The sequence below is a fragment of the Taudactylus pleione genome, unplaced genomic scaffold, assembly GCF_031769625.1.
Source record: "Taudactylus pleione unplaced genomic scaffold, aTauple2 ptg000739l, whole genome shotgun sequence".
Classification (NCBI taxonomy): domain Eukaryota; kingdom Metazoa; phylum Chordata; class Amphibia; order Anura; family Myobatrachidae; genus Taudactylus; species Taudactylus pleione.
The window spans coordinates 1548147-1562438 of NW_028285141.1; the positions used below are offsets into that span (position 1 = coordinate 1548147).

At 42.1% G+C, this 14292-nt stretch overlaps 1 protein-coding gene across 1 annotated transcript; it reads left to right on the top strand.

Moving 5' to 3' along the window:
* The first annotated feature begins 591 nt into the window (after window positions 1-591).
* CXCL13 (C-X-C motif chemokine ligand 13) lies at window positions 592-13361 on the top strand. The gene is made up of 4 exons (XM_088457133.1): window positions 592-694; window positions 4285-4420; window positions 7570-7650; window positions 11809-13361. The coding sequence occupies exons 1-4, from the start codon at window positions 637-639 to the stop codon at window positions 11834-11836; spliced, it is 303 nt and encodes a 100-aa protein (XP_088313259.1). The 5' UTR covers window positions 592-636; the 3' UTR covers window positions 11837-13361.
* Window positions 13362-14292: the final 931 nt, after the last annotated feature.

The window sequence follows — 14292 nt, forward strand, 5'->3', positions numbered from 1 at the left end:
TGCCCTTTAATAATCAGGTGCCTAATCCAGCAGGTAATTTTAGCTAAATCCAATTGCTTGAGTTGGAGAGAGAGGCCTATTTCAGATGGCTCTCTCGCGCCCAGCATAGGGTTCCAGATACCAGTGATGGCGCAATGAAGTCTGATTCGCATTCAGAGCTGTGAGTGACTCAGTCAGAATCAGGTCGAAACTGTGTAAAAACATTTAAATACCTGACTAAATATAGAGCCCTACTTTTATTTATTTGGGTGTAGAAAAGCAGTCATAATGTACTTTCTTTGATTTAAAAATGTAGAGCTATTAGTGAGAAGTAAACTAGAATCAAATGCAAGGAATACAAACATATCAATGGTCAGGAACTTGGAAGTAGTAGTAAAATATAATAAATATAGATATTGAACTGTCAGCTACTCTATCCTTGTTGGAGTATTTTAAAAAATCCAAGGGAATTATGTAGAAAGCCAGCTTCAGCATGTATGGAGAATGGATTGGACGTTTGTTTGTTAAAAAGCTCAGAGATGCAAATTCAAACTTCCCTTTTTCAGCAAATAAATACAAGTGCCTTCAACATCTAAACCAGAGGTACCAACAGCAAAAGCAACGTGACTTGCTGAAGTTATCGCAGAAATAAGTGCAATGTCTCTGCCTGTAGTATGTTCGCTGGGGCTGCTTGTTATCATTCATGCTGCAGGAGGTGAGTATATGATGACATTTTCTTTCAGTATCACATCTGAAATGTAGATTATTTATTGTTCAATAAAATCAGGAAAACATTGTATAAGCCCTGTGATTGCCTCCTGCTTTGTATATATATATATATATATATATATATAATCAAATTACATAGTTAGAGTAACAGGAATGTGTTGTGGCTTACCTATGCTTGTGGAATTAATATTAATGTTCTGGTTTATGTTGAGATGTTGGTATAGTGCTATATGTGCATGCATAGTGTAGGTAAGTGCAGGGTTTTTTTTGGCTGCCTGGGAACCCCCCAGCCCACACCATAACCATAATAGAAACAGTATAATGCATAATACAATTTTACTAGTGCTGCATGTTCTCCTCAGTATTGCAAACAAAATAATTAGCACCACATGTGTCAGCCAACTAGAAGATACATGAATACACCAGTGCACCAACTAGAAGATCTGGAAAACATGCACTGTTAGGGGTGCACTGGTATAGACCATCTATAGGGTTAATTATTATTAATACTGTTATCCCGTGCATAAGGAGACCAATATGTACATATATGTCCAGGCCAGTTCTAGGCTTTTCTGCTGCTCCCTCAGACTCCCATTTTGCTCCCATGCCCTGGAATGGTGCCCACATGTGAAATAAAAACATTCAGTTCAGACTCGATGGTACTACTGACGTATCTAATGACATACTGTGATCCCTGGCACTCTATATGTTTTAATTTTGACATACACTACACTTTGTATGATGCATATTAAAACTGGTTAGGTGCTAATTATGCCATCTTCATTGACTGGCCACTCTCGCTCTAAAATCAAGCATTTGGAATCCCCCCCTCTAGACAACCTGAGTTTGCCCCTGGCACGAATATACTATATTACTTTCTTCAGTATTTCCCCAACTCAAGGCATCCTAACAGTCCAGGTTTGAAGGATATCCATGAGAAGTAGGTGACTTTAGCACCTCACTCAATTTGATTCAACAATTATGCTCAAACACTGAGGACCACATTTGGGAAACACTGGCATTTAATAAGTTTACATTATTTTCAAATACTACCAGTATAAGAAGAATATACAGTATAGTATATAACTTTGCTTCTAATTTGCTGGTCAATTACAATGTGCTGGTTTTTTTTTTACTGTCTTGATTAACCCCTCCCTTACATGCATCTGTGATGTGTCAATAAATTAATAGAGCAACTTTCATTTTGTGCATCTTTGCTTGCAATTCACTAGAGGCTTTAGGTATATTGTTTATTCATGTGCACAAATTAGCATAAAGCGTAAACTACCCAGAACCCCCTGTTTCTTATCATTCTGCCAACATGATTAGCAGTAAATGAATTATACTTTCAAGAGATCTTACTGTAATACAAAGTATTATGACATTTCCAGATGTTAATTTAAATCCCAGTGCCAGCATCTAATGCCATTTTACAAGTTATTTTATTCTTTATTTACGATATGAAAAGAAATGACTGCTGTGATTAAGTAATTCTGCTTACAGTGTGGAAACAGCTATTCTGCAAGTGATCCACTCAGGGACATATCTACAATGGGTGCAAGGGGTGCGGTGTACACGGGTCCCTGGATCCAGGGGGGCCCACATTACACACCTTGCATCCATATTTAGTTATACTTACCTTTCTGCAGTCTCCATATTGCTGCTCTGCAGGCCGGAGCTAAATCACAGGGAAACTTTTACAGGTGACTCATGCATGCGCGAGAAAGATGTCTCTGGGAATAAGTCGCAGGCATCATTTTCTCAGAGACCCGTGCGCTGCCAGAGAGGAGGGGGCCTAAATGGAGACTGCCCATGGGCCCCCTACCATCTTGATACGCCCCTGGATCCATTATTAACGAGAAAAAGATAAATTACATATACTATACTTATACTAAAAGTACAGCCCACAAAATGGCAGTGACTGCACAGAGGTGCCCAACTTGTGCGTTCAAGAATCTGTATTTGGTGAACTGTGATTGTTAGATATACAAGACACTCTATTTGTGGTGACTCAGAATAATGTCATACTACTGACACTGGGATACAAGTAAGAAAAAACAGGTTGAGCACCAACTTTGCAGGAATTGTATGCAGTTTCATAAAACGTACTGTAGTCAGGAAACAGTTACATTTCACTAAATTTCCTTTGGCTATTTTGCTGAAATCATATAATCATGAACTTAATGCATCAGTACTTATGTTGCCATAAACTGCTGTACAGTATCCAGTGTAGTATTATTGTAGAATGTCATTTTATTAGAAGCTGGTAGTTTCTCTTGACATCAAGTAACTAAATTAACTGTGATGAAATACATGTTTTTTTATATAATGATGTGACAAAATTTCAGTTTCACCGAAAGCTTATTTTACCTAGTGCTACATAGTTTTATTTTAGTAGCACATTTGTATATTATATATACTTGCTTTAACTAATACACCTTTTTGTGATATTTGCACAGGATACATACGTTTTGTCGACTGATAATATGTTGCCAAACAATGTTTGGATGGGAAACTGGCAACGGCTTCATGCCCACATGGAGCCTGATTCAGAGCCGCTCGTAAGCGGCCGCTAGTTCGCTCCGAGCGATGTTAGCCCAACTGCGCATGCGTACAGATCGTAATACGCATGCGCGAACCAGTCAGTGCGGCCAAAAATCGTTTGTTCACTAAATAGCGAATGCCTGCTATTTTGAGTGACAGAATGAGGCGTATGTGGGTGGTAACAGGGGAAGGTGCTTGAAAACGGGGAGTGGAGATCCGAACGCAGGCATGCTTAAAGGTCAAAATGGGTGTTTTAAGGGTGTGCATAATTAATACAGCAGCGTCATTGACCACGTCACTGGGTTATTTTATAGTCAGAACTGCTCGCATGATTGCGGTAGGAAAAACCACCACAAGAATAGCGAGCAGTTCATACGCTGGTCGATGTACTCGATTAATCTAATAAATAGCGGACATGACGTAGGATGCGAGTGGCCAGGGGGCGTATTTTTTTAAAAAACGACCGCAAGTTTTGTTCGCTCGTTCAGACATAGAGGCGTGAACAGACCGCAAAGAGCGAACGGTTCATTTGAATAGCCACCCCTATTTTCTGGACGAACGACCGCAAAGAGCGTCCGGCTCTGAATCAGGCCCATGGTTCTATGTAAGTTATAATGCCGACATGGTTAAAATGCTTTAACTCATATTAGAACCTTGTTGGCATGAAGCAGTCAACATTCTCCCATCCACATATAGGTTGTCAACATATTGGGGCCCATTTATCAATGAGTTTTATCATACGCAACGAGTTTTATAACTCGTTTGGTATGATAAATGGTGCTCCAGCCAATCAACTCCAAACTTTTCAAACAGATGACCGTTAGGAGCTGATTAGCTGGAGCACCATTATAATACGCAACAAGCTTTAAAATTAATTGCGTATGATAAAACTCATTGTGTATGATAAAACTCATTGCTTATGATAAAACTCATTGATAATTGATCCCCATTTTGTCTGTAAACAAACTGATTACTTCCCTACTTGCATATTTTACTATATAAATTAAAATTAGTGCCTTTGTTTTTTTGCAGGTATGCAATTAGAACCGCAAATGCCCCATATGACATGTCAGTGTTTGAAAGTAACATCTCATCGTTTAAATCCAAAGTTATTTAAGAAAATCGACATATACCCTGTGAAAAACTATTGTCCAAGAATGGAGATTTTGTAAGTGTCATAGTTTATTTACTATATTATCCACATCCATAATGAAAAGATCTGGTAAATAGCATATAGAGCTGTGTTTCCCAACTGCAGTCCTTAGGGAACCTCTAAAGCTGGGTACACACTTAATGATGTGTGTACACAGTGATGCGACGGACGACTGCACTGCCGACGGTCTCACATATCGGGCAGCCGGTAAACATTACACAATCCGGTGCTCAACCGCCCTACACTTCGGCACCAGCCTCATCCCATTGCATTGGCTCGTCAGTTGCACTGTCAGATTGAGCTGCATGTAGGGCCGACCTGACGAGGCAACTCATGACCAAAAGGGAGCGCGCATGGGCTGACATAGTGGGTACATACTAGCTGCTTTTGACTAATATGTACCCACCTTAAGAGCATGTTTTCCAGATCTCCTAGTTGGTACACAGGTGTAATCATTACTAACTCACACATTTTACAAGATCCACAGGTGGCCCTGATTATTTCACTTGTGATACTGTGGAGATCTGTAAAACATGCACTGTTAGAGGTCCCTGAGGACGGGAGTTGTAAACACTGACATACATGTTAATCACTGACTCTACTGAACTGTCTCCCACTGTCATATTCCTGCTGTGTCATAAGTGCTCTCAGCGGTATGCAGTCGGGAAGCCGGCGGACCTAAACCCCGACAGCCGGCTTCCCGACTGCTTTATCCAGGCGAGGGTTAAATGACAGGCGTCTAAATCTAGACGCCTGTCATTATACCGACTCCGGGAGACCGGCGCCCGGCATCCCGATTGAAGTGATGCAGATCGATTGCAGATCGATTGCAGCAAACACAGATCTGCCAATCTTGAAAGGCCCATCATTTTACTAGTAACAGTCTGCAGATCTGCTGATCATGTCCATACACTAGCAATCTACAGCCCTAATCGATCTGTGAAATCCAACATGTTGGACAATCTGATGTAACAATTCCAAACATTTTTTGGTTGCAATCTGCGATCTGTGAAGCCCATACATTGCAGATTTTTTTACACAATCGATTGCAAATTGCAGAATTGCTACAATCAATTGCTGATATATGGGGGCCTTAATCTAAAGGCTCCCATACATCAGCAATTGATTGCAGCAATCGTGCAATTTGCAATCGATTGTGTATAAAAATCACTCCCTTTTTCAATCGATTGCAGATTGCAGAATTGCCACAATCGATTGCAAAAGGGAAACATTTTTATACACAATCAATTGCAAATTGCACGATTGCTGCAATCAATTGCTGATGTATGGGAGCCTTTATGGGGAAAGGGCAATCAGAAGTGTCCAGAAGCTACTGCCCAACAAGTGATTAGGGCATACCTGCCAACATGACCATTTCCAGGAGGGACAAAATGCTCTGTTCTTGGACTTCCCTATTAATTTATGATTGCCATCACCTCTGGTGAATCACCTTTCTTATCAATTAACTAGTTCATCTAATTGATTTTCATGTCTTCTTTAAAGAAATGAGAACAGAAACTTACATTCCACTGCTGTATTCAGGGGTGTAGTTGGATCTACGAGGGACCCATAGCAAAGTTTCCACCCTCCCCACACACACTGTGCACTAATCACCTCATGAGCTGTTTTTCATTTCTCAGCAGTGTGCTGCTGCAGGACAGCATATCTGTCCCGGCCAGTTCTGTCTCTCCTCACTGATGCTAGGAGGTGAAGTAGCTGTGCTCTAGGGATGTCCCAGCAGGCTCAGCAAGGCCATGCCTCTTCCCAGCAACAGTGAGGAGAGAGCAAGACAGAGCCACCCAGCGCAGCAAGATGTACTTCCCTGCAGCAGCACACTGCTAAGAATGAAAGGCCGACTATGGGGCTCAGAGGATGAGCGCCTGCCAGTAGCGTAACTGGGTTGCACCCCCCCGCACCTTCTGTAGCTACACCCTTGGCTGGGGTAATATCTTGTCTTTATACCCAAGCAAGCACATATTTAAACTATAGATGAGCGGTCCGGATTCTGTGTAATCTGGACCGCTCCGAACATGGGGGATCCAAGCCCGCCATGTGAATGAGGTCGGATTCTCGCAAGACTGAGTCCGGTTCGTGGCGCCTTGTATAGAAAAAACACAGAAGGAAGCACACTCACGCTGCGAACCGCCCTGCTGATAGGCTAAGGGGGCACGCTGCACTATACTCTGCTGATGGCTATGTATAGGGGCACTGAGCACGCTGATGTATGCTGCGCTATACTCTGCTGATTAAGTGGCTATGTAAGGGGGTACTGACCGCAAGCTGATGTACACTGCGCTATGCTCTGCTGATTAAAGTGGTTGTGTCCAAAGACTCCAGACTTACAAGTGGCTGTGTGCAAAAAAAATGTTTAAATAAAAAGTAAAAAATAAAAAAAAAAACCTTCAAGAAAGTTAAAAGTTTAAAAAGGAAAAAAAACTCCGTCCGGTCAGCGCTAGATGTGCGGTGCAGTCTGTGTTACAGAGACACAGACTGCCCGTGGCCCGCATGGCGCTGCGGCCCGGGGGGCACATGGCACCCTGCCCCCCGGCCCAGCCCGCCACTGATTATGAGACATGATGTAATCATAATTTCCATTATCTATAGATCTCAATTTAGTGCCTTCTTGGATCTTAATTTAGTGCCTTCTTGGATAATATGAAATACTAATTAGCAGCCGGTCAAAATGACGGGCATTGTCGCGCCCACGAAAAGTCCCGTTTGAGACCTGAAACAGGTCACTTTTCGGTCATTTATGCTCGGCCGCTCAGGGGACTGCGAGTCGAAATGTTAGCACCAACGGCTGTGCGCGCCCGAATGGAACAACAATTGAATTGCTCCGTCGAACACCATCTCGTGGCCGCTGGTGCGCAACATACTTGAATTCCCCCACGGAGGTGAGGAGCAGCGTTAGCCTTTTATATCTATATATAGATATGCATTAACAAATTATACATACAATGTGAGGAGATTTGTAGAAACACAAAGGAAGTTCAGTACATACTAAACCTGTGTGTTATATACAATAATTAAAATTTGGTTTTACACCTTTGATTACGTTTATTTTTGATGGCATCTTAAAGGAACTCTTACTATTTAATATGAATAAATTATAGAGAGGGAAAATTATTGCAGCAGCAGATTAATAATATTTAATTGTTTTCCAGAGTGACCATGACGAATAATAATATTATATGTGTCCATCCAGAGGCAAAATGGTTTGCGAGTATCATGCAACGCCTACTACAGTAAGTAAAGTTACATCAATCACTACTCACTAGATAAAATATGAGCCGTTATTAGAAAGAACAGGGAGGCCTGCTAACAATATTTTAGCCATAAGTGGGATTATTTAGAAACATGGATTATCAATAAATCATGGTCAATGTTCAGTTATAGAATATTCGAATGGCCTACTACTTGTTTAAAGTGCAGAAAGGAAGATGAATGAGCATGACAGTGACACTAAAGACAGAACGCGTACAATGTAATCACGCATGAGCAGATTGGAGTGTTTATTGATAAATGTGCACTTACTGGTCTCAGGACCGACCATCTTGTGTCAGACCTAGGGCTGCCATCAGGAATTGCAGGGTCCCTCTCCAGCCACAGTGGGCGCACAAGTTATGATGCCCCCACATGCGCCTCGAGCCCCTCAGACCTCTCCCTTTCCATCAGACCTTCCCGCATGACAGCAAATTGTGCCAAACTGTCATCTTTAGGTTCATTATTGTGGCTTTGAACATGATCTTGTCTCGGTTCATCATGATACTTCTGATCGGCAGCCACCAGTCATTAGAAACAAAGACACAGGGGCCTATTCATCAACCGATAAATGGCCCTGTAACCATGCGGAAATGCTAGTTTCCACATATTTAGGTTACCGGGCTATTCATCATCAGGACTCCCTGATATTCAGCAAACTCCGAAAACTGAAAGTTTTCAGAGTTTGCTTCCGAGAACAAGCGCCATCTTCAGATCCACGCTCCTTCCTATGGGAAAGATTTCCGGGGATGCGAAGAGGGATCCAAGAGGATCCCTCCACCGCCTCCTCGCTACCTCTCTGGCGGCTTTGTGCATGCGTGACCTAAGATCACGTATGCGTAGCCGGGACGACGTGGAGGAGGTAAGTAACGCAGCTACATCTGTAGCTGCGTTACTAACCGAGGGGACAGCTGCTTTTCGGAGCAATGATGGATTGCTCCAGTGTCAAGTTTCCCCTGCTGCGAGTTTAATACTTCATCACTGGAGGTGATGGGGGCAGGGGAATGGTCAGAGATTTCGACAGCAAACTGCTTCTTCCTCATAGACAGACATCTGCCTGTGAATAAGAAGCTGAAGCATAAGAAGCAGTTTGCATGCGGGATCATCTGCGTGCTCTGGACCCCCTGGCTGAGCCCGAGCCTGGCAATATTAGTATCGTCTATATCCCCCTGATGGCGGCCCAGGTCAGACTTAATATGTTTCCCAGGGAGTCAGTATAGCATCTCCAAGGCTGGGTACATTTAGTGGTTTTCCCATGTTAAAGCCAGTGTTAGATAAAACTTCAGCAAACAGTGAATTTTAAATCACAGCAAAATCCTTTGGGTTTGTCTTTCAACGTTCTGTTAGAGGTTTGTACATAAGTGAGATCATGATCTGGTTGCAATTGGAATAAATGTGTAGACCTACTGTACTCTTTATTCAGCATGCAACAGTTAACAAACCACAGTTACAAGTAAAATAGACAGTATGCTCAATTCATTTTAACAAGTAAAAAGTGCAAATAAGACAAGTGTCAGACTTACAGACAAAAACAATATTACCTTGTGATAACCAATACCATACCTAACTTATTATCACATGGAGAATTCAGCAGTATATTATCCAGACTACTCCAGAGTCCAGATATGGATTTACATCAAATAAACTAACTTTACACTGTTTGGGGGAGGGGGGTTTGTGGCTCTTTGGGTCAGTATTGAGTGATTCATAATAACCCCTAAAAAAAAAAGGAGGCTAGCATGCAGCGACGGCTCTAGAGGTCTATATGTAAACCACGCCAACTGTCATTTCAAACACTGACAAACATAGGGCAGTATTCAATTTGAGGCGAAAAGTCTCACGTCATTTTCAAAAGATGACGTTATTTTCGCCTATTTCAATTATCCCCGTATTCAATTACATTGACTTTTCGCCGGTGTGAAAAGTCAATGTAAAAAAACGGGGATCATTTTTCGCCAGCCTTTAGCAGGCGAAAATAAGTGCAGAATTGGGGTTTAAGGGTGCAGGCTTAACAAAAAAAAAGCCTGCACCCCTGGGAATGACCACTAAAAGTAATGTATGTAAAAAAAAGTTTTTTAAAAAAATAGGGACACCCCAAAAAATTAACTTTAATTTTGGGGGTAAAAATAAATAAATTAGGGAACACACTTTTAAAATAGCGATAATAAGAGCAGAGGGGTTCCAAAGTATGCGGCAGGTGTTTTCTTCATTGTGGGTAATAGCGGCAGGTGCATTTTTGAAGAATTTTTAAAAATCATTTTAGGGACTTAAAAATATGCTTGCACCCATTTCCATGTAGCCCAAATATGATGGCCATAGTTATTTTTTCCCAAAAAATTGCTAAATGCTCTTCTGCATCACCTTCTTCAAAGCCGCATTTATGCACCTGCCGCGGCTATTTAAAACTTCCCTTCTGCATGCAAAATGGGGGTACCCATAGTGATCCCCCATGTCTGGACATCTTTAGGGGGGTCCCAGGATGATTTCCCGAAAATTCCCTTTTTTTCGCCGATCCAAGTGTCGCCGGGTCCCGCTGTCGCATCCTTTTAAATTGAATACGGGCAATATCGGGCACGCGCGCGATACTTTTCCGCCTGGAAAACAGGCGAAGGAGGCGAAAAGTCCAGCAGGCAAAAATCTGGACTTTTCGCCTCAAATTGAATACGGGCCATAGATGGCTGGACTCACTGGCAGTTGGTGTGGCTCCACAATTTGAATTTTGGACTGCACTGCAGCCCCACCACTGAAGCTGCCATTGGTAGCATGCATGCACGGATACTTTCTCACTGTATTTTTTGCGTGTGAAGTAGATTCACAGGGACAAAGCTTTCTCACAAGCTCTGACCCTGTATGCGAATCTTCATACATTCCTGTGATATATTTCTTAAATTCACAATGCAAATTTAGGCGAAAATATCAAACTATAACTGCATTTGAATGCAGATTGTAGTACATAGGGGCCAATTCAATTAGCCTCTGTAGATTACCACGTGATAATTGATCCCCCGTGGCTATCCAATTAGCCCTCCACATTGGAGAATTTTTTTCGGGACCTCAACAAACTCTGAAAAAAAATACCTGATAATTAGCTTTTTTTCGGGATGCCGACTGCAAAAACACATAGGTCTGTAAACTTATCACGGATTCTATGTGTTTTGTCCGAAAACAGATAATTTTTCAGGGGAAAAAAACAGGCTCTAATTGAATTGCCTGAAGCTAAAACACAGGAAAAAGTCCAGTTTTTCGCTCCTGAAAAATTATCGGGGCTAATTGAATAGCCCCTTAAGTCTCTTTCTCCTGGCTTCGTTGTGACTGTCTCTCTGGGTGTAGTCACCATCCTGGTGCTCTGAATACCGGCACAGTAATCCCGACATTGGTTGTTAATGGCAACTTCTCCACTGGTTCACTGCTCCACACTTTTCACTGCTTGATAAATAGACCGCTCAGTCTCTTTCCTCGATGTCTCTCCTGCCTCTCAATCTCTTTCCTTGTTGTCCTCTGTCTTTCTCTCCTGTCCCTCTAAAGGCACACATCCACTAGACGATTAAACTGAGCGAATGAACGATAACGATATCGTTATCGTTCAATCGTTTGGGAATCCTTTACAGATCGTTTAAAAAAAAGTCGTAAACGACCAGCGATGTGCGCTCCCACTGGTCGTTTAGGCATCTATCATCGTACATAATATGTTGTATAACCTGACATTATCGTCAGGTTCAACATGTTTGCAGATGATTGATGTGCCTTCTCTGAATGACTGCTTGTTGAGTGTAGGCACATCACAGACTGACAAACGACTGCACGATTACAATGTCGTAATCGTGCATTCGTTTTGAGGTCTTTTAGTGGATGTGCCCCTTAAGTCTCTTTCTCCTGCCTTTGTTGTGGCTCTCTCTCTAGTTCCCCCTCAGTCCCTTTTTCTCCTGCCCTTCATTGACCCTCAGTATTTTTCTTTCCGACCATCAGTGTCTTTCTTTCCTGTCCTTAGTCTTTGTGTGCATAAGACATGTACAAACTTCCTTACTTACTCAGCAGCTTTCAAATGTAGTAAAACTCATTGGAGTGACTGAAATATCCCCATGCTAGTTCAGCTTCTGTATCATTATCTTTACTTCATCAGTGTTTCTGTTTTCCTTTGGCAGAAAGAATAAAGGCAATCAGAAGAACTAATCACAGATGGCCATAGCAGAATGAATCCAAATTCCGTCTCTCTACATGCATAGCAGGGAATATTTGGTTAACACAATAGACCTTAGAAGACATATACTGGAAAATAACCTATTTTAAAACAGTAAATTTTCTGTACATTTATTTTTTGAGCTGGCGCTACAATCATTCCATTATTTAATCCGTTATTTTGTTCCAAACTTATTGCTGGGCATCCAATCATTTATAGTGATTGGATCCCAGAGTAGGGCGGTTCTTTTGTGCTTCTTATATGTTACTTTATTCTACTTCAACAGAGAATGCTGTACTGTAACATCATGTCCTCCACTATAAAGAGAAAATAAGGCTCTCTGATCAGCATAATATAGAACTAATGTTACTCTGACTGTCCGGTGCTTACATATATGATAATATGATTAGAAAAATGTAAGGTCAGTGCGCAGGGATTGCTAGCACTCTAAGCAAAGGCATACTGTATATAAAGCATACATTGGAGAAATAGGTCATTAATTGCTTTAACACAAGTTTTAATATTAATTGTGCTGCAGGCATTATTTAAGTTGTATATAAAAGTTTAGTAACAGAAGTATAAACAAAGAAAAGGGGAACAATGAGGATCAATAGTTCTAGTCTTCAAATTGATTTTAAACCTTTTTTTTGTATATTAAAAAAAAATTCTAACAAAACGCACTGACTACACTTCTTATGTCTATTCTCCGTAGTTTCTAGTCATACTGTAATGATACTAATTATAATTACAACAAGTCCATACACTATATGTCTATCTTTCTCTGCCTTCCCCCAGCAGGGGGTGTTTAAAGCTTAAAACTCAGCATACTCCTGTCATAATGCATTGCATTGCCAAACACTTCTGGTTTTAGTCAGCAATGAAAATAGTAACAGCATGGGGCCAGACATTATTGGTATATAAAGGATATATGCAGCATAAGCAGCACACCAGCTGCAGGACAGTATGGTAGCCTATACACAGGGGCGCCGAGACGGAGGGGGGAGCGGGTACAAGTTACCCGGGCTTGCTGGAGGGGCCTGGCGGGGCCCGGGTCTGGCACCGTTCTCCCCCTCTTACATCACAGCAGCCCAGCACACACTGCTGTGTGCTGGGCTGCACGGAGACTGCTCGCAGCTGCTAAGAAGCAGCCACAGCAGTCTCCTATGCCTGTTGGGGGGGTGATCAAGCTGATCGTGCCCCCCACTGGTTATGCGCCGGGCTGAGGGGGCTTACTGTGCCTCCCTCGCCAGCGCCCACCACAGCTTCGCGGAGCAGCAAAACTTTTTTTACCTAAGGGGGCGTGACCACGCCTCCCACAAGTAAGCCACACCCCTTTTTTACCGGGGCCCATCGCGGCTCTTGACTAGCCTGCCTATACGCAGTGATTCCCAACCTCGGTCCTCGAGGCACACAAACAGTCCTGGTTTTAGTGGTATCCATACTGAAGCACAGATGGTTAAATCAAAATAAGTGAGGTACTAATTAGGTCACCCGTGCTCAAGTATGGCTAGCCTTAAAACCTGGACTGTTATTAAGCTGGGCATCCACTATACAATTTTCTGTGAGATATCTGTCCAATCTGGCTGGTTGGGATGAAAACCTGGTAATGTATGGGAGCAAATTACAATCGTCCATTTGCTCACAAACACTGGAAAATAGACAAAAATGGTTGTTCAGACAAATTGGTTAAACTTAAAACACACAAATGTAACCAAATGGAACAATTTTTTTGTACTTTTTTCAGTGTTTAAAACCATATGATCGACTGTCATTTGCTCCCATACATTACCAGGTTTTCATTCCAGTCAGCCAGATTGGACAGATATCTGACAGAAAATTGTATAGTGGATGCCTTGAGGACCCTGGTTGGGAATCCCTGCTATACACATTCCTTCTTTCCTGATAATTCCATTGGCTTTATCAGGAAAGAAAGATCCCCAGCACTTCAGTATGTCCTTATATTTTAAATTATAATAATTTTTCAAATATGTTGTGCTATATATGTATATACTTAATTAAAAGCAGTAAAATAATATGCAAACTTCCTTTGTGTTCTTTTTGACTTATGGTTTTTCCTCTAAGAAAATATTCCGTTGCAAATGTTTAACCCTACGGTAGACTTGTCTGAGATAATTTATGGTATGTAAGATCAGAGGTGGATTAAGGGGTGCACCAGGGGGTAAGTGCCGCCGGGCCTCCATTTCTTAGGGGGCCCTTTGCCCCTGTCTCAGATAGCAGCTGCAGTCAGTATGTGATAGAGCACTGCGATCTGAAAAAATTGAGGAGAGGACTCGTGGAGGCGGAGTCCAAGTAGGGGGCGGGGTTTCACTGCACTATGTGAAGTCAGGGCCAGCAGCAGGATGGACGAGAGAGAGGAGCGGAGGAGCTGCAGCTGCAGATAGTGCACCAGAGTGTAATGCCGGGTACACACTAGACGATATCTAGTGTG

Excerpts from the sequence above, each read along its gene's own strand:
- CXCL13 (XM_088457133.1), top strand. The coding sequence starts at position 637 with ATGTCTCTGCCTGTAGTATGTTCGCTGGGGCTGCTTGTTATCATTCAT. Across the intron at positions 695-4,284 it reads TATCATTCATGCTGCAGGAG|GTATGCAATTAGAACCGCAA; the intron begins GTGAGTATATGA and ends GTTTTTTTGCAG. Across the intron at positions 7,651-11,808 it reads ATCATGCAACGCCTACTACA|AAAGAATAAAGGCAATCAGA; the intron begins GTAAGTAAAGTT and ends TTCCTTTGGCAG.